Below are 22469 nucleotides of genomic sequence, written 5' to 3' on the forward strand. Positions count from 1 at the left end.
TCTTTTTTCAAGTTCATAATTTTTTGTCAGTTTTTTAAATTTAAGAATATATAAAATTACATTTGACAGTATAATAATGTATTATTTATTCTTTTATTACGTTTACATCTTAAAGAAATTTTTTATTTCGATGGACTTAAAAGGATTTTAGTACGGTATGAAAGAACTTTTACGACTTAGATTTAGTTCTCTTAAGGTAATGGTTGATGCAAAAGTTATAAAAAAATTTATCGAAATCAGAAAGGAAAAGGGTAGTTTGGAAAGAACATCAGGGAATTTGTTATAGCAAGCTGACGCTATATTATAGTCACTCTGACTGGAGTAATTTAATCATTTTTATATATATTCTCATGTCTCTTTTAATATATTTTTATTGTATCTCTTGATCATCTTTATTATCTTTTGATCAATTTTATTTATTATGAGAAATAAAGAGATACAAATATGAATCTAATAAAAAATTAATATTGATTGTTTTTATTAGATTTAATTTATTTCTTTCTCAAATAATTCTATAAAGTTACAAAAATTTAGAATAACTGGTCAATTAGTTATTTATTTTGATTTTGAATATTGAAGTATTGTTACACTCTACTATCACATTAAGATGGAGATCGGTTTTATTATAGGAATAAACGTGAAAGAAAAAACTATTTTTATTTGCAATGCATGTCACAATATAAGAAAGGGAGAGATGAGTAGCGCTATAATATCTAGATTCTAAGCAGTATACTTGTGCATTTGATATTTTATCGGTGTCAAAACAAACGTGCAAAAAATTACAATTATTTTGTTGTGAAAGGAAAGTATTATACTCTTGTTTCTCAGCTGCGCGTCATTTTCTGCTTTGTATGCTTGTTTAATCAAACAAATATACGATCTTGTTCAAAACCAGGGAAAGAAAAAAAAGTTAAACGATATATTTTTTTAGTATATGTATTTACAAACAATTACAAAAATATGACTGAAAGATAGTCCCGTATTGTTTTATTTACATGAGCTAGAAAAATATATAAAAGTATGTTTCTTATCACTACGTTTATCTGCACGCGTAACATATTGATTGTGTTTTAAAGATAGCAATCTGTCACGTTCCGCAGATCCTCAAAATCAAATAAATTCTAGCTAAAGATTAGATTAACCCTGTTCAGCAGAGTTCGTACCAAGTTTCAGAATGTTTTTTATATACCACAGAATTTGGAAAAATTCAGAAACATACAAAGATCCGTGATATGCGTTTTAAATGCTCTTTAATGTCTCAGTCGCTTTCTTTTTCTTATCTTCGTGTCCACTCGTTGGTGTGAGCGACGAATTTTCGTGATGGACGAGGATAAGGCGGCCGCGCGCGAAGAATTACGTAGATTCATTCTTATAGCCAGCGCGCAGCTGATATGATAACGGAGAGGGATGCAAAAACCTCTTAAAGATAACCCGAAGCTATCCGTGGAGGTATCAGATCGGGCCGTAGTACGTGGACTCGGCCTCAAAGCCGGCCTCGAGGTCTCTATAAATGCATGACGTTCGTTCGAGCCTTTCAGTCGGTGGGAGGTCAGCCTTTCCACGGGGAACGATACGGCACGACGACACAACGCGGCCACACGCTTGGAATACACGCGTCGTTTCTTATTTTCTCTCTTCCCCTGTTGTTCCCCTTCCCGTTCTTTTTTTTTTCCTCCGGCTGTCTTCTCTTCACGAGCCGCCGCGGTCGCGCGAACGGCCGCGGCTCGATCGCGCCGCGTGACGAGAAATCGCGACCGGCGCGAACGAAATTATGCCGCGGAATGTCTTCTAGTGCATCCGACTTTCCTTCATGTTAAATTGGACAAACCGGTGCCCCGCATTTGTTTGCATTCCTCCGGAACGCAAACACCAGTGAGTGTGTGCGCGCGTCCTCCCGGCGAAGAAACGGAGTGCACGCCGACAAATCGGCGCGAACTGCATGACGCATCGTAAGCGGAGTAAAAAAAAATAGCTTATTTAAACGTGCGAAACTTGATGTAATCGCGTTGGCGTAACAGAACACCGGGACAAATTTTACGCGCATAGTTATAAGAAACCTACAGTCTTAATAATCGAATATTCTTTTTAAGAAGCGTCTTAAACTCTCTGATATAACGATAGTAATACGAAATAACAGTTGAGTCATCCCTAATTTATCCTCACTTTCCATCCGCTTTTATCGTGTTTGCTTACTGCGTTCGTAACACCGAAATTCTAGGAATTATTTGTATGATGGTAATGAAGAAAAAATATTTTTAGCGATAACTAAACAAATTTACTCGGAGTGATAAATAAAGTTGTATTTTATAATTAAAAATGAAGAAACGAATGAACAATTTTGGGGAAATTTATACTTTTCGTTTAATTATACTTATGTGTATATTATTATATCACAAATTAAAGGTGTACGTTGAAATACAAATTTTCGTACAAGCTTAAAAAAATACTTGTGTCCCTTGTAGGGTTTTTACTTCAACGATTAAAAGTATATGACATCGAAAATTTTCATTATAATATTAATAAAATGGTTCTTTTTTGTTTCCTGAGCATTTCCCTCTCTTTTACAAAAATTCTATACACTCGAGTCAGACACGATAAAAGCGGATGTCGATGAAAAGCAGATAAAAATGACTCAATCGTTATTTTATATCATTATCGTTATCACATGGAGAGTAGAAAGCGCTTCTTGAGGAAAATATTGGAATCGCAAATAGCAATAAAATTTGTACAAAATTTTTTAAAAAGATGCGAATAATATTCGAATTATTTATTCTATTATTTGTTTTTAAAAAGCTCTTAAGATATTTGAAATACATCTGAAATGTTCGTGCAACGCGCGACATTTGCACGGAGATCGACCGTGGCTGACGATGGGAAAATGTTTTAATGCTCGGTTAGTGTCGTTGAAAACAGCAGGTGGTTAAAGTAGCAGAAGCGCATGGGACTCTGCTAAACATCTGTGCGCGCATTTTGTGTACGTATGACCGGAGCTGGCTTGTAATCGGATCTGTCGCAAACACGGCACGAGCATGAGCATCGTAATCTCTCCTCCTCGTGGTGCTCCTTTGCGCGGTCGAGTGCTTACGTTTATAAAACGGCTTTAAAAATAGACCTCGGTATAGCCAAACAGCCACGCTTGTTGCACGAGGAAAATTCAACAACGTAATAAATCGATACCGGACGCGAATGACGCTATCGAATAACCCACTCATGTCGAAGAATTATCGAATGTAATAGAAACTAAAGATTACGGGTTACATTAATCGTACGTCTTTATCGACGATAAAACTTAAAAAAAAAAGAGAAAAACTACTTTTTTCGTCATAAATTAGTTGCTTAAGCTTTTTAGACGAAAGACTGCTCTTTGAAGGGAACCTGCACATCGAGCAGAGATCGAAAATGCTCGGCATCGTAGCAATATTGTTGGACCCTTTTCTGCTTATCGGGTTGATCGTCGGAAGCCTGTACTTCTATCTCACGGCCACCTTTGACTTTTGGAAATGCCGCGGCGTACCGTTCAAAAAGCCGACCGTGCTACTCGGGAATTTCGGTCCCCTGCTCCTGTTCCGGAGGTCGCAGCCAGAAGGCGTGAAAGAGATGTATCAGTGGTTCAAGGATGAAAGGTACTTTGGCGCGTTCCGGGTAAGATCGCCCGTGCTGATCCTACGCGATCCTGATTTAGTGAGGAGCGTGTGCGTCAAGGATTTCGCTTGCTTTTTGAATCGGGGGATTCCGGTCAATAACGATCAGGTACTATAGGTCTTTCTCGAGCGTTGAGATTACTAATTAGATATTTGTTAAAAAGAAAAAAAAATACGCGGAAACTCTATCGACATTCAAATTCTATTTTAATCGTGCACTAGGATCCGCTCTCCGGACACCTGTTCAATCTCGAGGGGCGCAAGTGGAAGGGCCTCAGGTCGAAACTGACACCTGCGTTCTCGTCGGGCAAGCTGAAGCGGATGTTCTACTTGCTGGTGGAGTGCTGCGAGGAGCTGCAGAGGCTCATCGACGAGGCGTGCTGCAACGGCGACCGAATGGTCGAGGTGCGGGAGCTGGCCGCGAAATTCGTCATCGACGTCATCGGTAGCTGCGCCTTCGGCATACAGATAAACGCGCTCACCGACGAGGAGTCCGAGTTTCACCGGGCGGTGAAGAGACTCTCGAAACCGAGTTACAAGGCCACTCTCTGGAGGATGCTGCGAACGGCCATGCCGAGGATGTACAGGCTGCTGGGCGTGCAACTCGTCGATCCGATCGTCACCAGGTTTTTTATGCACGTCGTGTCGGAAATGATCAGCCAGAGAGAGAATAACGGCACGACCAGACACGACTTCATGGACCTACTTATTGAACTGAGAAACAAGGGTTCCCTGGAGAACGAAGTCGGCAGCCCGAGGATCTGCAGCGACGAGGACGTTCAAGCGGCGAAGGAAATCGGTAAGCTAAATTGCGGCATATATTTTACTCGAGCGAGGACCAAAACGATCTGTTGTTTATAGAATTAGATGAGAACACTATCGCGGCGCAAGCGTTTGCTTTCTTCGTCGCCGGTTACGAAACATCGTCGAACACGATTGCGTTCTGCCTTCACGAGCTAGCCTTGAACCAGGAAATTCAAGATAAGGCCAGACGAGAGGTGCGCGACGCTATACAACGACAAGGTGGAACGCTAACTTACGACGCGGTGCAAGAAATGAAGTATCTCGACATGGTAATATTAGGTACGAATCTGATGTCATTGATGGAAATAAAAAATAAATAATAATCTTTATATCATTACGTATCAATGAAAATAAAATTGTCAGAGATAATTTAATGCTAATGGAAATATAAAATGTGTAGAGACTCTCAGGAAGTATCCGCCGGCCCCGCTGTTCTCTCGAAAATGCGAGTACGCGTACAAAATACCGAACAGTAACGTGGAGCTGCCGGCGGGCATGCGTGTCATCATACCAATTTATGGTCTTCATCACGATCCGACTTATTATCCCGATCCAGCAAGATTTGATCCCGAGAGATTCACAGAAGAAAACAGACGCACGAGGCATCCGTATACGTATCTTCCATTCGGGGAAGGACCACGAAATTGCATAGGTAGGTATCGAGTCTCACATTCAGAGAAACGAAATAGCAACTACACGGGGAGAAGTTTCTCTTAAAATTTACCCTCAAAATCTGTTAATTGTGGGACAATGTGACCTCGAGAAATTTTACTATACTTTTTAGTAAAATTTACTATATTTTTAGTAAATTTTATTGAAGGTATAGTATGCTTTACTATACTTTTAGTAAATTTTACTAAAAAGTATAGTAAAATTCTTCGAGGTCACACATTATCCTACAATTACCAGATTTTGAGGTAAATTTTAAAAGAAAATTCTCTCCGTGTAGAGGATTGAAGAGAGGCAGCACTTGAAATAAAAATAAGAAAAATGAATAATTTATCGAACTAAGAAAAGAGTAACGTTATTAGTAAGTAATAATAATTGATTAAATCATAAATTGAATTGTAGATCAGATCTAATAAGAACTGTTGATCATCGTTTTTTCTCAAATATTTTTAGATTACATTATACGGACTCTCGCATTGTTCGAACGAACAGTTTATTAAAGTCTAAATTTTTTAATTACTTATTTCTTGCCGATGGCTATGAATGATACCGCGATATAATTGCAAGTAGCGAATTAAGCAAATAGTTAATCCGGAATTCGTTGACTCAACACGCGATATTGCATCACGTGCTGCGTCATTCGTTCGGACCAAAAAAAGCTTATTGATTCCGGTTGGCACTTAAGAACCATGAAAGAATTATTTGCGATAAGAAATAATATCTATAGAATTCGCAAACACGCCGTACAGTCCCGCTTGTCTTATCGATTCGTGCATTCTCTTCTTATCTCCTCCATGCAAAAGTATGCCAATGTTTGAATCACATTACGATAATATTCCACTCGTTATCTTTGACCGATCGTTAATTCAACTAATGATCGACGGGTCCATAGATTGGTTATTGTTAAAGTGTCGCCTTGCGTGCGAACTTTGCCGTTCAAATAACACGCTTAGCAATTATTAACTCAAGAGGCGAGACGCATCGCTCGCTTGCGCGCGCAAATTTATACGGCGGGCGGAGGGCGACGACCTTGATAATGTACCGTGCGCGTTTTATGCAAAAACGCCTCCGTCCCGATTTGATAAGGCTGCCTCAAGCACGTTGTTAAGTCAGCAATTAAGTAACTGACGCACAGCTGTCGCGACGCATTTGACGATTTTGTAATTTTCTAGGCATGCGGTTCGCGTTGCTGCAAATCAAGATGGGAATAATATCGTTCCTCAGGGATCATCGAGTGGAGATATGCGACAAATCGGCGATGCCGATCAAATTCAGCAGACGAAGTCTCGTGACTACGAGCGAGACGGGATTTTGGCTTACCATTACTCCATCTTCTTAGATAAGGATTATACTTAAGATTTTTTTTTCTTAAAAGAAAACCAGTGATTAAAAGAATATACGCGTTTATTCTTAAAGTTTCTTCAAATTCTGAAACTCTTAATCAAAATATGATCTCTAAAACCGTAAAAGGATAAGTAATTCTTGTTGATTAAAAAAAGGGAGCGAAACAAAAATCGTCGAAGTGTTGTCGATGATTTATGTTACCTCGATCCGCTATGTAATAACTTTTGCAATTGCGCAAATTAGGGGTTTATACCGTGCGTATAAATAGCAACCCTTAATACAGTAATATTTGTAAAGATTTATTCTATTCAATCAAAAGAATAACGGGTATACTTCTGAATTTCTCAGAAGCCAAACGTGATCGATTTATTTTTTGACAAATTTTTTGTTTTAGTATAGAGTTTAACTTTGATAATTTGTTCTATTTTTTTATTCGTAGAGCAATGTGTTTTGATTCTGAGAGACTCACGTATCAAACCATCCTATAATGGTACTATTTTATATGCTTAGAAAAAAGAATATAAATTTGCAAGTCGATTTAAAAATGTACTTTTTTTAGTTTCTTATTTTTATTGATCAAATCAAGAAGAAAAACTATATATAGGATGATACAATTCGGAAATATTTAATTGAATAAAAACAACATGTAAAAAGCCGCTGGTAACGGCGATTTAATGTCAATTATGTATACGTATCTGCTATAATTACGAAAATATTACAATCTGTTACCAGCGGTTTTCATTTCTATCTATGTACTTATATAATTTTCATCGCAAATTGTATCTCACTTCGCGTCGGATTCTAGGAGTGACTCGCTTTTACACGTGAGACAGTTATACTTTATTTCCGTACTTGTAAAATATATTTATGTACACGCGACGCTTCGAAATAAAGTATCGACAAATTTTACGTGTAACACGTCCGCGTTATGCAAATTGCTTCTTTCTTTTTCACATCGTCTTATCCATATGCCGCATTCTTTTGTGTCTCGGTTCGCGCGCGAGGAGCGCCTACTTCGTGAGTCACTCGGTATAAGAAGACAAAGTCGCGTAAGCGACTAACGCTAACTGATGTAGCTATTACGCATTTCCATATACGCGCTGTCGCGACGCGGGTATGGCAAGCGGAACTCCCAACTCTGGCCGCGCGTGCCTACGCGCTCCGTTGATTGAATCGGATAAGGCATCACGCGACGATCGGCGCGCGAGTCTGTATGTTGTCCCTGGCGAAGCCACTTCCTCGTGACGACGCGCGTAATAGCGGCACAGTGCCGTCGCGCGCGTTGACCACCGTAAACAGCACCCGAGCGAGTCGAATTTAGTACGCGCTGTCGGCAGTTTCGGGCGAGTTCTCCGGAGCGAAAAACGCGTCGAAGGCGTGCCTCGTTAATCATTAAGAAAACAGCGGAGAATTGAGAGAGAGAGAGAGAGAGAGAGAGAGAGAGGAGAGAGAGAGAGAGGTGCGAGAGCGAGACTTGCGCCAGCGAGCGTGCTCGGGGAATAATGCCGCGCCGGCGGATTGCCAAGTCATTACTCCAAAAGTGACCGTGGCGACCGGACCCTTTTAAACGCACTCGCTGCGCCAGTTCCGGATCTCTCCTCTTCTATTATTGTTATTGTAGTTGTCCCTTTCCCTCTCTCCTCTTCTCCCTTTCATTTATCGAAACACGCGCGTACGCACATACTACTGGTGCTACTTGCTGGCGGGCAGGCAGTCGTCACCAGCAGCAGCGCACGCGTCGCTACGTGCCACCATTCGTGTCGGAGAGACGTACCCCCTCCCTCCCTACGGTCTCACAGACAGCTGTGTGAGAGAAAGAAAGAGAGAGAGGGAGATCTGTTGCACGATACGCGGTGACAGGTTTGAACAGGGTGACACGAAGCGACGCGGCGACCCGAGATGCGCGACAGCCGATAGGCACCCTTTCCCCGCCGCTCCGAGGGAGACTCCGTCTTCGAGGCCACACGAGCGATTTTACTCGCCTCGTACGAGCGGAAGGCACTCCGCTCCCGCGCTGTCCTCCTCCCGCTGTCGCTGACACTCCGTGCTCCGTTATAGGTTAGAACGTGCGATTTGCTCCGATCCCGTGCGCTCCGAACTTGCACGCGTATTCCGCGTCGCGTTTGGAGTTGACGTCGCCGGAGTGTACGTGACAGCGATCACGAGCGTGATCACGATCCGATGATTCCAGATGTCACACTACGCAGGTAGAAACACCTACGATCAAAAGACCGCGGTGATTGACCATGAAAGGAAATATCAGGAGGACTTGGAGCAGGCCAAGGCCCTCAGTCTGGAGAGCCTGGCTCTGGAGAAATACAGGTTGGAGAAGTTGCGGCTGGAGCTCAGTAACGTGCGGCAACAGACGTGTGTCACGCAAAACAATGTGTGCAATACAAACAGCACATCGGAGACGGATAGTAATTCACAAGGAGAAAGGTGCATATTTCTACACTCGGCATTTTATTCATTCTGATCAGCTGTTCTTACAAAACTTGTGATTACGTTTTTATAATATGTATTAATTTGACAATCTTGATGGAAACATAGCAGTTTACTGTACGATGATAATTAACTAATTTATTGTGTAATTGTACAGGTCTCAATGCAGAAGTCGACCAAGGCCTTCGATTAACACTAATCAAAAGAGTAATACAGTAATACTACCACCTCCAATACCGTTAAGAAGAAACTCGACTACTGTGTCAAGTCAAGATTCTTCTACTGATCTAATAAATTTCACAAGCCCAGTAAAGCAGGATAATCTCGTTGAATATTGTACAGCTCCACCTCCGCCACCGCCGTAAATATGCAATAAATATATTTATTTGAGAGACGAGACAGTTAAGAAATTTGTCTAAATTTATGAAACATGTTTTTAATTATGTTCTTCTATATGAATATGCTGATTATATTATTTTTATTTTAATATTTAAATAGAATATGAAGCTTAAATAATAGTAATACTTTGAATAATTGCTGACAGATTTTTTTAAAATTAAAACTACTGCAAGTTTTTGTTTTTAAGAAAAAAGATGCCTACTGAAAACTTTTACAGAAAAACACTGGTAGAACCTAAATGGGATAGCCATCCCTCGTTATTGAAGAAACAATCAAGAGTGTCTCGAAGCAATAGCTCAGTCGGTGCATACCACTCTAGGGACTTCAGGTATCATTCCCTTTCCCCAGGCCCGCGATCTTCCACAGCACCATGTACACCGGGAACACCGGGAATTAGCCCCATCATGTCAAGAGCTAGTAGCATTAGCAATAATGTATCTGACGTTGCACCACAGGTAATATAGATTTCTATAAAATCTTTGTTGAAATGAATATTCTGAATTCTTACGAAATTATTTCTTTTTCTTTTTTTTTTTAAATGTGTTCTTGAGGGTGATTAATTCAGAGCAGTCTGTTAAAACACATATTTGTTTGCAGCCTGCATGGAACTCTATCTTTAGCAATTTTTTCTTCTCGCAGGTATATTATATCTGAAAATTTAGGTGCTCATTTTTTTCTTTTTTAAGCATAATATTACCAAGTTTTCTGTTTTATTTTTATTTTTTATTATATATATTTATATGTAACCTATGTAAACATGCATACGTGTATAGAAATATATTATTGCTTTTTTCCTTATAAATACAAAAATATTTAACCGTGTAAATAAAAAAATATATAAGCCAAAGTTAATTAATAATAAACATTTTAGAGAAATATATTGTCTTTATAAATATATAAATTTATATATTTCTTTTTCAGATTCCTCCATTGCCTATGAATTATAGACCAACTGTTGCACCTGCCACAAGTGCTTCATTTTGTATGGATGATGAACAGTTGAATGTATTAAAAGTGATAGAGAAAAAGCCAAATAGTAATCTTATAGATCTAAATAGTTTCGAGCAAACCGAGGATAAAACCAATGTACGAGTTAGCGTATTGGAGGCATTTGATCCATTACTTATTAAAACTGACAATGGAAATAATTCCACGCAGGAACATCAAGTAAAGGGTAAATTATTAAAAATATTTTATCTTTAAATTATTAATATTGTAATATTATTAAAGCAACAATATAGAATTTAACATATGACTGAAAATGCGATTACATTCCATTATTCTAACACTATCATTTAATTTTTGTAGATTTGCAATCACAAGTTAGTGGCAGTGTATACGATCCATTCGATCCGTTTGATTATATGTATAGCACAAACGAAAGTGTCAATTCGGATCCGGTTTATGCCGCTGTGGAGAAATCTGCAAAATCACCAGCTGTATCGCCGGCTGCGCCACCTCCACTGCCACCTCGAAATTCAGCTGCATGGAATACCATAGAAAGACGAAGAACTTCTTTAGATCGCCGAGTAAGTTCCAAAGCAATTTTTGTAACTTTTGATAAAATAATTGTTATACTGTAATACTCTTTTCACAGCAGAAACGTCAAACACGATTGTATGAAAATGTAACAGTCATTAAAGCTAGATCATCTTTGCATGATTGTGATCTGAAGGCGTTTCACAACATGATAAAGTCTATACGAAGTTAGTAAAAAACACTATTTTATTATAACATATTGATATCTTTGTTGCTTATAATTTGATTCAATTTTAGGCGATTTTCCATTTAATAATCCTAGTACAAATATTGGATATGTTGTTAGCCCGATAATGGAGAATCTATATCCAGATGGTACAAGTATAAAATTAGTAGTTCATCCACAATTACCTAATAACGATAAAGAGACACCATCTATCACTTTTACTTGTAATGGTAAGTTAAACGGATAATCTTTTTCAAAGTGAAATTGCTTTTTCTCTTTCTCCATTAAAATTACCTTAAATATTATGTTTCAGTAAATTGCAGTGTCGAGCATGTTATCTTGAACGTCGCCTGCTCCTTGGAGGATGAGGATACAGTAAATGTAGAAAAATATTGTTTAAGAGTATGGGGATTAGCCGAATATCTTGCACCTAATACAACCTTAGCACAATACGAATACATACATTTGTGCATTAAATTAGAAAAAGATATTGAATTAGCTATAATGACCAGAGCACAAATTAAACAATCCATTGCTAGAACGGTCAGTATTGTGCATATACGTTATACAATTATTACAACGTATCGCAGCAGATTGTTTGAACCATTCTCTTGCTTTTCTAGCTGCATGATGATAATTGTGATCAGTCTCTAAGATTAGAAGACATTTTACCAAATGAACCATCGCAGCCTATTTCATATGATACATTAATTATTTTACTAGGTATGTGTACACACATAAATTTTATACATATAAAAATAAATTTTTTGTCTATGATGTACTTACGCTACACATTTTATTATTATGTTACTTATGATAGAGACAGTAGAAAAAGAAATGGAACGCGTAGAGACTGCAGCATTACAGTTGGCAACCACAAATCAAGGTCCTACTTTATTACCTCAACTTCAACCGCATGGCGCAGTGCAGGCAGTGAAAGCAGTGTGTGCCTTGATGGGAAATATTGAGACGTTCGAGATTACGGAGGCTATTGATAATTTTGTAAATGCTTGCTGTCAATTTCTGCCGCAAGTTCACACAGCTAATATAGAATGTAAAAAGCCCGAAATTATACACGAAGATGGCGATTACGCTGTGGTTACTTTGAGGAAAAAGTTCCCTGACGTGATTGCCTCTCATTGTCACAAAATTCGCGATGCTATTCAGGAACTCGTTGAGACGTACTGTCATGCATTCAAAGTCGATTTTCAATTAAATAGTAAAGGAGAATTCCCGACAAGTAAGAAAGTGCTTTGTCTTATTACATATTTTATAAGATTTAATCACAATATAATTATATTTTCCCTTAACAGATACACTGATTGCAACGGAAGTGATTGATACTATTTTGGTACGTGTTGGAGCTCTACACAGGCTACCAACAACATGGAAACATGACGATTATATAGTGGCAGCTCAAATCTTTCATGGAACTAGACCGGTCGGAAATCCAGTTTTATCGGAACCAATGACGGTTAGCACGAATTTTCACCCAAGAATCTTATTTAACATATGGTAAGTCTGAGAATGCGCTTACAATGCTCGAGAATGCTAGTTGGGTTTAATAAAAATTATATAATTTATACAAGGTTGGAATTTCGCGGAATAAGTGTGTGTCAAGTACCACGGGAAGCCAGACTTGTATTAGTTCTTTATGGACGCACGCTACAACCTGCAGAGCACGAATCCAATTCGTCCGCGGAGAATGCAATGGAGAAAGAAGAACTCGGATGGGGTGCAATACAATTCTTCGATTATGATGGGTAAATGATGTGCCTGTTACATTTCATACATTGCTCTTTGCACTCAGCTTTTTATCTTCGAAACTTTTACAGTCTTATCTTGTGTTTTTGTTGCTTCATACGCACCCTTTTATGTACTTTCATTTTAATTCTAGCGTTATGAGCCAAGGGAGTTTTTTTCTGTCTCTCTGGCCAGCTATTGCAGACAAACGATTAGGTCCGGCGCCGGCGCCTGGAATTCACCCTGGTGGTGACACTCACCCAATCATAGGAGTAGAATTACCTGATTATGGAGGAAAGGTGTTATTCCCCAATTCCTCGGAATTGCGAGATTATGACGTAGATTCGTTAGACTTTAATTCGTTAGATCAAAATACGCAGGAATTATTAATAGGTATTACACAGCAAGATACATTCTCAAGGTATGTTATAATGATGTAATTAAAAATATAGATTTAAACATTTAAAATATAAATGAAAGTCAATTCTTATTTCCAGACCACCTATTGAAGACAGGGAAATTCTGTGGGAGAAAAGACATTATTTGCATGATAGACCTGAAGCTTTACCGAAAGTATTACTAGCTGCACATAGTTGGGATTGGGCGTGCTTACCGGATTTACACGCGTCGCTTAGAATTTGGAGTCCATTGCCACCAGTACAAGCGTTACAATTACTTTTACCGTGGTATATATTTTCTTTATCGATCACTTGTATTTCTTTTCAAGAACTGTCTCGCGTAAAACATTGCTTTTTCTATTTCTTACAGCTTCCCAGACATGAAAGTTAGAGAGATGGCGGTTGACTGGATTCGTGAATTAAGTAATGACGAACTGGTCGATTATTTGCCACAGCTACTTCAAGCGATGAAACATGAGACGTACGAAACGTCACCTTTGACTCGATTCTTATTAGAACGTGCCTTACTATCGCCGAGAGTGGCTCATCATATTTACTGGTTGCTAAATCAAGCGCTGCCGGGACAAAGTCCCCAGGTACAGGTTGGGTGATCAGCGTTGGTGACATTATTACATGCTTATGTATTTATTTTAAATGCTTAGTATGGATTGTAGAGAAAAAATTCTTTTTTTTAAATATGGATGTAACATTTTTATATTAATTAATAAGCATATTTATTTTATAGAATTCTGCTGAAATTGCCGCGGAAGATGACAAAGCTATTAGTTGTGCTCGTTATCAACGAAGATTGCAATTAATGTTAAGAGCGCTATTAGCAGTTATCGGGGGTGCACTGAGAAAAAGTTTTCTCACTCAACAGCTACTTGTTAAAGTACGCCTTATCTTTTGTAACTTGTTTCTATTAAATTGTTTTATTTATTTCAAACGTATTCTAAGTTGTAATCTGTACAGAACTTGCACGAAGTGGCTGAGAATATCAAAGTTACAAAGGAATCATTACGATTGGATACGCTTAAAACCGGTTTACAAAATATACACTGCCAGTTAATGGAAGATGATGGAACATGTTTACCATTATCTCCCAGTAAACTAGTATTCGGTATCAATGTACAGACATGTGCCTATTTCCCGTCGTTTACTCTTCCGCTGAAAATTAATTTTATCAGTTGTGACAATGTTATAAACCCGGCAATCTTTAAGGTATGTTTTTAATCGGTAATCTATAATTCTACAAAATGCTATTTTGTTTGAGATTACGTTTGATATTAACACGTACATCATACTTTCATTTTCAGGTTGGCGATGATTTGCAACAGGATATGTTGACCCTCCAGATGGTACGCATTATGGATAAATTATGGTTGAAGGAAGGTCTCGATCTGAAAATGGTTACCTTCGCCTGTGTACCTACCGGTCATAAACGTGGAATGATAGAAATGGTAACAAACGCGGAAACATTACGGAAGATCCAAGTCGAGTTCGGACTAACTGGGTCTTTTAAAGACCGACCAATTGCGGAATGGTTGGCAAAGCATAATCCCTCAGAACTGGAATATGAGAGAGCGGTGGAAAATTTCACCGCTTCTTGCGCCGGCTATAGTGTTGCCACTTATATTTTAGGAATTTGTGATAGGCATAATGATAATATTATGCTAAAGACATCTGGTCACTTGTTTCATATTGACTTCGGAAAATTTCTCGGTGACGCGCAAATGTTTGGAAACTTTAAGAGGTGATGCGCTATAATATATTATATTTTCTTATTCTTAAATTTGTGCTGTCTACTATGTTTCTATCTTCATTTTAAATTAAAAAGATGAGAAAGATGTATAATTATAATATTATATTTTTAATTAGGGATAGGACGCCATTTGTGTTGACGTCTGATATGGCATACGTTATAAATGGTGGTGATAAGCCTTCAGCGAAATTTCATCACTTTGTGGATTTATGCTGTCAGGCTTTTAATATAGTGCGCAAACATGGAAATCTTATTCTTCACCTTTTTGGATTGGTATGTTTTAAAATATTTTTATGGCTAAAGAAAACTAATTGATTATTACATAATGAAATAAACAATTTAAAAAATTTTGACATAATAAGGTATTTAAAAACAAATATTTACAAATAGTTTCATAAATGCAAAAAATAGTCTTCAAATTTTCTATTTATGATAAGATAACCAGATCAGATTTAATCTTTTCTAGAAATTATATTTTTCTATGGTTTTTATACAATATATATAATTTCTTTAATTTACACTAATTGTGTATCACAATTTTTATTGACTATAACAATTTTCATTAATATCATTAAGTTATGCACTTAACATAAATAAACTTTACGTAGTTCAATTTTAAAAATAGTATTGAATAAATTATTTTGAAAAGATGTATTTTTAGATAAGTGATATGTTTTGAGTTAATTATTATTATTATATAAATGTACACGCATTTTATGAAAATTTGCAAATAATTAGGCCAAATATATTGGAAATAAAAATTTATGAGTTATGCGGTCTAACCATATCGCTATGAAAACAATAAAACCACAACGGAAGAACATATCCGTGTGCTTTTTATCAGCGGACCGCTATCTCACTATGTATATGCGATGTAGTTAATTAGTATTTATCGTCTGCGGTCCCATAATAATATCGTTACAACAGTCTGAGTCAATCGCGTTAAGAGTAAAGTACTGTTGGTAGTAAAAAAGTTGAAGAATTACTGCAAAATTCAACAATACATAGTATTTACGTAAAAACGCGCAGCTAAAAAATACATTTGTTTACTATTTTAATGTCCAATAAATAAATCGCAATGAATAAGTTAATATCACGGAAGAATTTTCTTAGCGATCTGGACAAGCAAAGCGTCATAGCGCGAAAACTGCACGATATCGAGATAAAAGATCATTTAAACAAAGCAAGAATGAACGAGTACACGACTTCGCAGATGACTTCGTCTGGTATCCCTGGAGTAACCGTAGACGCAGTCAGTTACGTACAAAAAGCTCTGCTTCCCGGACAAACAAATCCTGAAGCGGCGGCGACTTTCGCTCGCATGATAGAAAGTTCACTGAAAAATTGGTTTACGCAATTCAACTTCTTTCTGCATAATCTGGCGCAGATGAGATTTTCCGGAGACCACAGTGAGGGAGAACTCTTATCCTTTGTTCCACGCACGTACACGTGAGTTTTTTTACCTTTGCTAAACATTACAAGAAAGCATAAAGCTGACAAAAATCTTAAAAGTGTGACTTTCTATTTTTTTGCATAGATAGCGCAATTAGTACGCACTAATAAATACATTTATAATTATTATAGAATGCAGCAAGAAGGTGAATTAACGAGTGTTCAAGTTTACGGATATCAAAAACGCTATGATCCAGAGAAATATTATATGTACATTTTACGGATACAACGGAAGGGCCAACCGGATCCAACATATCTATTCCGAACGTACAAAGAATTTTGTGAATTTTATCAAAAATTGTGCATACATTTTCCACTTGCTAAAGTAACCAGGTAACTAATAAGTATTATATGTACATCAGTCGCATATCCTTCTTTTCATGTACTTATTTATTTTCAACTTTTTATAATGCTTGATATAAGTAATGTAAAATTATCACAATCTTAGACAAATATTCATTTCAACGCAAAAAAGCTTACGATTAAAATTTTCTCTTCTATATTAAAATATTTTATATAAACATATTAATATATATTACATATTCTTCAATTAGTTACATATCTCAATTTTTTATATGTGTGTATAAATAATAAATGCGAAAAGTATGTATACATATATATTTTTTTTAAATAGTGTAGAAATATCCGAATTGAGACAAAAGTATTCGTCTTTCGCGTGTAAGACACCTTTATGTACATACATTATCTAACATTTTCTCCTCATTAAATCACGAGCTCGTTATCTAAGATAGGACTTTTTGTATCATTTTGATCTTTAGTTGTCTTATTTGATATTTCGCCGTGTATCGATTGTTCTTTTACATTTGGATCTTTAATGGAAGTAGAAGGCTCCGCATTTTCAATCATATAATTAATTATCTGCGGTTTTTTAACATTTTCTTTTATCATCATTTCTTCCGAATCAATAATTGACGATGATGTTTGACTTGCAAGATCCGTTTTTGAACGATCATATTCAATTGTTTCGTTATCGTCACTTGAATCACTTGCGACTGAAGAAGGTGTAGCAATTAAGACTTCCACATTTTTTTTATTTGTCGACTCGGAATACGAAAATCTTCGATATTGGCCTGTCATTTCCGGAATTTTGGACTGTTCTTTCTCTATTGACAGACGCGCTCGAAACCATTTTAGGCCCATTTTCTTCTAATATAAGCACTAGATTTCTAGAAATCAATTACTTTTTATTGAAAATTTTTAATCTTAAATTAATTCTTAAGTTATTACATATGGAAAACATTTTCATACTTTTAATAATATTAAATTATTTTACAATTTTTCTAAATATTACGAATATAGTAACATCATATAAAATTACTTACTCTTATGAAAAAAAATTTTTAATATATGAGTAAATTGTTATTTCTTTTTCAAGACTGAAGTGTATTTGTCGAATTTGTATCCTAAAAAGTTACGTTATATTTTTTTCTTTGTTATCTTACAATATTATTTTTTTATACAAAATAATGTGCAATCAAATATCATAGTTTTATTTTATTGTAATTTTCTAAAATATTTTATGTACTTACAATAGAAAACTGTCAAAGCAACTGTCATCGCCTGCACTTGCTTTGGAAGAAAAAATAGTACTAGATTAATTTGATTAGCAGAGTTAATCACTACTTTAAAATGAAAACTGTCTGCGTTGTGACAAAAAAACTTTTGTGATGTATTCTAAAAACACGTCGCAGAGCGAAGACAATATCTCATATGAGACGTAAGAGAATATCTTAAACGCACAGCTCTGCGCAGACAATGTCGTACCTTTTGATATGCGTTATCTTCAGATCATCTGATATTAGTGTCAGACATATTTAACAGCCTTAGTCATGCAATGATTATAACTGGCGAAAGTAACAAAATTCGTTAAACGTTAAAAGAATACATTAATTAATACACTTTGGTGTTTTGAAAACACTTGAGTTTAAATTCATTCCTTCTTTTGCTACACAGAGAGGAATACAAAAAGATCTCACCATGTGACTACTGCTTACTGCGACCATTTCGCCTTTACTTTGATGTTTATTTACAAAACGATATCATGTCTACTGTTATCTATGTTAAGCTTTCGAGTGAAACGCGAATAACGATGTTTGCGAATACAGAAACATTCTGTTCATTTTAGTATTGCGAGAATAAGTTTAATTTTTCTCTTTATTTCAGTTTATCAAGTGGAATCAGCGTGGGACGATCTAATATTCAGCAAGTAGCCGATAAACGACGAGCAGATATAGAAAAGTTTCTTGTAAGTCTATTTAAAATGGCGCCGGAAATATCTCAAAGTGATTTGGTGTACACTTTTTTCCACCCGCTACTACGAGATCAAAAGAATGCTGATATTCATTTACGTAAAGTCAAAGGTATATTTAAAATTTTATAAATATATTATTATTTGTAAACATTATTAATCACTTCGAAATAAAGCCCCTTGCAACAGTATTTATATATATTTGTATTAGTAATAAATTTAAATTTTAATTAACGAAAACTGAACATTTATTATAATAAAATATTGGGATGATAAGCGTAAATACATTATATTTATGTAAATAGAATAAATATTTAAAAGATGTCATATCGAAAAAATTGTGTTTACAAAAATATAATTTATCTGTAAATATTATATAATAGTTTTAGTAAACGTTTAAAACTTATGTAATAAAATTAATAATTTATATGATGTCATTTTTATATAACAGTTGGAAATAATTGGTGGGCCGAAAAGAGAGTTAGAGACAACGTCCAAAGTGGTCAGATTAAATTGGCTTTTCACTACGATCGTGGCACTTTATCTGTTATGGTTTATCATGCCCGAGGACTGCCGAAAGTAGCCAATGCTCAAGAGCCAAATACATACGTGAAAGTATATCTTAAACCTGATCCTACAAAAGCGACAAAACGGAAAACAAAAGTAGTAAAGAAAAATTGTCATCCGTCATTTATGGAGATGGTAAAGTCAGACTTTTATGATAAAACTCTTAGAATATATTATTAACTATAGATGCAAAGATATAATCTTTTATAATTTTTTATAAAATATAAACTATATTCTTTGCTTAATTAGATGACAAGTTTTGTAATAATCCATTTTTTGTACTAGTTGGTGTATAGAATGCCTCTAGAAGTGATTAAAGAGAGAATACTTGAAGCAACGATATGGAATCACGATACTCTGCAGGAGAATGAATTTCTCGGTGGTATAAGTTTGCCGCTCGAACGTTTCGACTTGACGAACGAAACTATTGAATGGTTCTCATTAGTTAATGTACGATGAAGCAAGTATAAAGACTGCCCTGGAGTATACATATAGAAGTCCCTTAATGCTCACATAGATATTCTTTTTAAGATACATATGACATAATGTTAGCGCACAATATTAAAAGTTCTTTATTATGCACAGCCAAGTGCAATAATCACCATGCTTTATGGTATAAAATTAATTTTTATTTATATAATTTTGTGCACATCTATACAGTTTCGGTTCTTTTTGATGAAGCAAAGATCCGAAATGATAAATGTGAAAACTCTCGTGTGATATCTGAAAGAAAATAATTATATGCAGAAGAAGGAACTTCTATGAATAAGAATTGCTAAAAGAGGTAGTACGTCTTTATCGAGTCTGCATAAAGGAATAGTCGAATGAAAAGAGAGAAATACTACAAACGTTTAGAATTATATCTCGCACTTGTGCATATTTCTTTAACTGTACTTTTGACATAAAGTATCTGAAAATATGACAAATTCAGCATGAATTTAATAGATTTATATTGGAGGGGATTTACTCTTTTATACAAAATTTTATACATTTTATTTATTTAAATATATCACTTTTTACTGAGACTAATGATCACTAATTGTAAATAGAATGTATTTTATCATATTTATATCACATAAATATGATAATAAAATTTATTTGTATAACGAACTGTCGAATTAAGCTCTTTTACACCGAAATAATCCGAGTGAAAAAGTTTGCAGTTTTCTATTACAAACATAATCTAATCGTGTGAAAATATATATAAAAATAGTATATGAAAGTTAAATTTGATATACAGCATACAGGATCATGTTTTAACGGACTTTTACAGTGTTATTTTATATTATTAGGAGAGAAATCTATATAATTGCCTGTTTATGTAATGGCCTCATAAATGAATGTACTATTGATGAAACTATGTAAATATGCTATTAAATCTGTGTAATAAATTCATTTTTTAATTATCTTATATTGTTCATATCACACGTTTTGGATATTTTTTTTATTTTTAACATTTTTGTCACAAATTGTAAAGAACAAAGATATTGAGAAAGGAACGCGTGGTTGTTCGCGAGAGTTACAAAGAAAATCGCAATAGTTGAATTCTAAATTTCAAAATTGTTATGCAAATTGTTTAAATTATTTAAATAATTCTGGGACGCTTTGTCGAAGAGTTGTGGTTGCTATGTTTTACATACATCTTTGAAGAAAAAGAAAATCATTTTTTAATATATGTAATTTTCTATTCTAAACTAATTTTTTATCAATGACAACATAGTGTTTATAAAGTATATATATATAAAAATAAATATAAATATAAATTATCGATAGAATTGCCATGAAATTTAGTTCGTAATCCCTCCTAAATGAGGCGTTACTAATAATTTTAATAATATGATCTCGAATTTTCTGCACGACTAACTGATCCGCACAGTACTTGAATTTGAACCCGATACATTAAGGATACATTCACATATACATATTAGAAGGTAATAATGCAATAAAAATTTAAGGAAAAAAAAGTAATATATAAAATCCTTTATTTAACATTTGGGATTATTTATTTGTCAATATTTTGGATTGCAATAAACAAATCTAGTCGCACACAACAATAAAAACTATTAGAAAATTGGAATATTTTAAAATAAGTATTTAATAACTTTAAATGCTATTATAAAGAATAGCTTTGTATATAAAGCGTAATTTCGTGCCTGTTAGTGTTAAGAATATTTTATATTGCTATAATTGGACGCTTCGCGAAATGTTCGTCACATTATCTGCCGCAAACATGATACGTCATTTTGCGAGACATGCTTTATCGGTAGGAAACGTGCTAACAAGTTATTTCATAAAAGTGGCTCCCACTTCGCTTAGAAAGTAGAGAGACGTACAGTAAGGGAATCTAAAACTAACACAACATTCTATCAATATAAAAAAAAGTAATTAGAATTCTAGTAGCACTTTTCAAAGTTGTCAAGTATATTTTTTATTCTCCTTTCTAAAAAAGGGCATGGCATCGATACTCGCATCTCTCGAAGTATTGTTGTCGCTTTTCCGCGATTGCGATTGAATTTTGACAGCTGTCAAATTTGTACAAATGGTTATCTATACCGGAAGAGACGGAGAGAGACCGGGAGAGACGGGGAGAGACGGGGAGAGACCGGGAGAGACGGGGAGAGACCGGGAGAGACGGGGAGAGACCGGGAGAGACGGGGAGAGATGGGGAGAGACGGGGAGAGACGGGAGAGACGAGGAGAGACGGGGAGAGACCGAGAGAGACGAATAGAGACTGGGAGAGACGGGAGAGGACGGGAGAGACAGGAAGAGACCGGGAGAGACAGGGAGGGACCGGGAGAGACGGCGAGAGACCGGGAGAGATGGAGAGAGAACATATAGAAATTAATAAATTTAAAAAATAACCAAATAAAAAATAATCAATAGAGAAAACTAACTTTCGAAAATCTTTCGTTTGAGTAAAATACTCCACAGTGTACACACGCACGGATGCACGCACTTCTCCCCCCCCCCCTCTCTCTCTCTCTCTCTCTCTCTCTCTTTCTATTTTTTTTTTCTTTTTGTATATAATTATTTATTTATATAATTATTATTGCAATTGTTATTTTAAAACGTAAAAAACTAAATAGCGCGCGTCTGTGTTGTTCTAGTAAAAATAAAAAAGAATTTTGCATTTCTTATACTTATCAAAAAAATAAAAATGAAAAATGTGTTAACTTCACGAAGTTAGTATGACACTTCCTTTCTAAAGTACAAGACAAGAACGTAATAAGTATCATTTTTAACACCAGTTCCAGACAGCACTTAAAGTTCTGCT

The 22469-nt window shown here is 35.8% G+C and overlaps 3 protein-coding genes across 18 annotated transcripts; 2 read left to right on the forward strand and 1 right to left on the reverse strand.

The window, feature by feature from the left end:
- Positions 1-480: 480 nt before the first annotated feature.
- On the forward strand, positions 481-7376 carry LOC105829545 (probable cytochrome P450 6a13). 9 transcript variants are annotated; one of them, XM_012668498.3, is made up of 6 exons: positions 481-1958; positions 3350-3750; positions 3864-4440; positions 4503-4724; positions 4846-5097; positions 6287-7374. In XM_012668498.3, the coding sequence occupies exons 1-6, from the start codon at positions 1940-1942 to the stop codon at positions 6451-6453; spliced, it is 1638 nt and encodes a 545-aa protein (XP_012523952.1). In that variant the 5' UTR covers positions 481-1939; the 3' UTR covers positions 6454-7374. The 9 variants fall into 9 exon arrangements, with proteins under 9 accessions (XP_012523952.1, XP_012523954.1, XP_012523953.1 ...); XM_012668500.3 differs by having other exon boundaries at positions 482-1958; positions 3371-3750; XM_012668499.3 differs by having other exon boundaries at positions 482-1949.
- A 116-nt stretch (positions 7377-7492) lies between these two features.
- LOC105829544 (phosphatidylinositol 4-phosphate 3-kinase C2 domain-containing subunit beta) lies at positions 7493-20606 on the forward strand. Of its 6 annotated transcripts, none has more exons than XM_012668490.2 (26): positions 7493-8516; positions 8650-8897; positions 9058-9261; positions 9517-9754; positions 9897-9938; positions 10221-10473; positions 10608-10828; positions 10897-11005; positions 11076-11234; positions 11318-11547; positions 11628-11727; positions 11825-12244; positions 12318-12519; positions 12594-12767; positions 12902-13168; positions 13245-13433; positions 13516-13747; positions 13891-14037; positions 14118-14366; positions 14462-14898; positions 15024-15180; positions 16121-16356; positions 16492-16692; positions 18544-18740; positions 19080-19330; positions 19481-20606. In XM_012668490.2, the coding sequence occupies exons 2-26, from the start codon at positions 8650-8652 to the stop codon at positions 19652-19654; spliced, it is 5337 nt and encodes a 1778-aa protein (XP_012523944.1). In that variant the 5' UTR covers positions 7493-8516; the 3' UTR covers positions 19655-20606. The 6 variants fall into 6 exon arrangements, with proteins under 6 accessions (XP_012523944.1, XP_012523948.1, XP_012523950.1 ...); XM_012668494.2 differs by having other exon boundaries at positions 13516-13741; positions 19481-19654; XM_012668496.2 differs by lacking the exon at positions 9897-9938 and having other exon boundaries at positions 19481-19654.
- LOC105829546 lies at positions 16964-18537 on the reverse strand. Of its 3 annotated transcripts, none has more exons than XM_012668507.3 (3): positions 18145-18519; positions 17910-17949; positions 16964-17546 (listed from the first exon to the last, which is right to left on the reverse strand). In XM_012668507.3, exon 3 carries the CDS (start codon positions 17518-17520, stop codon positions 17083-17085), a length of 438 nt encoding a protein of 145 aa, XP_012523961.1. In that variant the 5' UTR covers positions 17521-17546; positions 17910-17949; positions 18145-18519; the 3' UTR covers positions 16964-17082. The 3 variants fall into 3 exon arrangements, 2 of the variants coding, with proteins under 2 accessions (XP_012523961.1, XP_012523960.1); XM_012668506.3 differs by lacking the exon at positions 18145-18519 and adding an exon at positions 17703-17783 and having other exon boundaries at positions 17910-18138; XR_001138510.2 differs by lacking the exon at positions 16964-17546 and adding an exon at positions 17703-17783 and having other exon boundaries at positions 18145-18537.
- Positions 20607-22469: the final 1863 nt, after the last annotated feature.

Source organism: Monomorium pharaonis, chromosome 7 (genome assembly GCF_013373865.1).
Source record: "Monomorium pharaonis isolate MP-MQ-018 chromosome 7, ASM1337386v2, whole genome shotgun sequence".
NCBI lineage: Eukaryota > Metazoa > Arthropoda > Insecta > Hymenoptera > Formicidae > Monomorium > Monomorium pharaonis.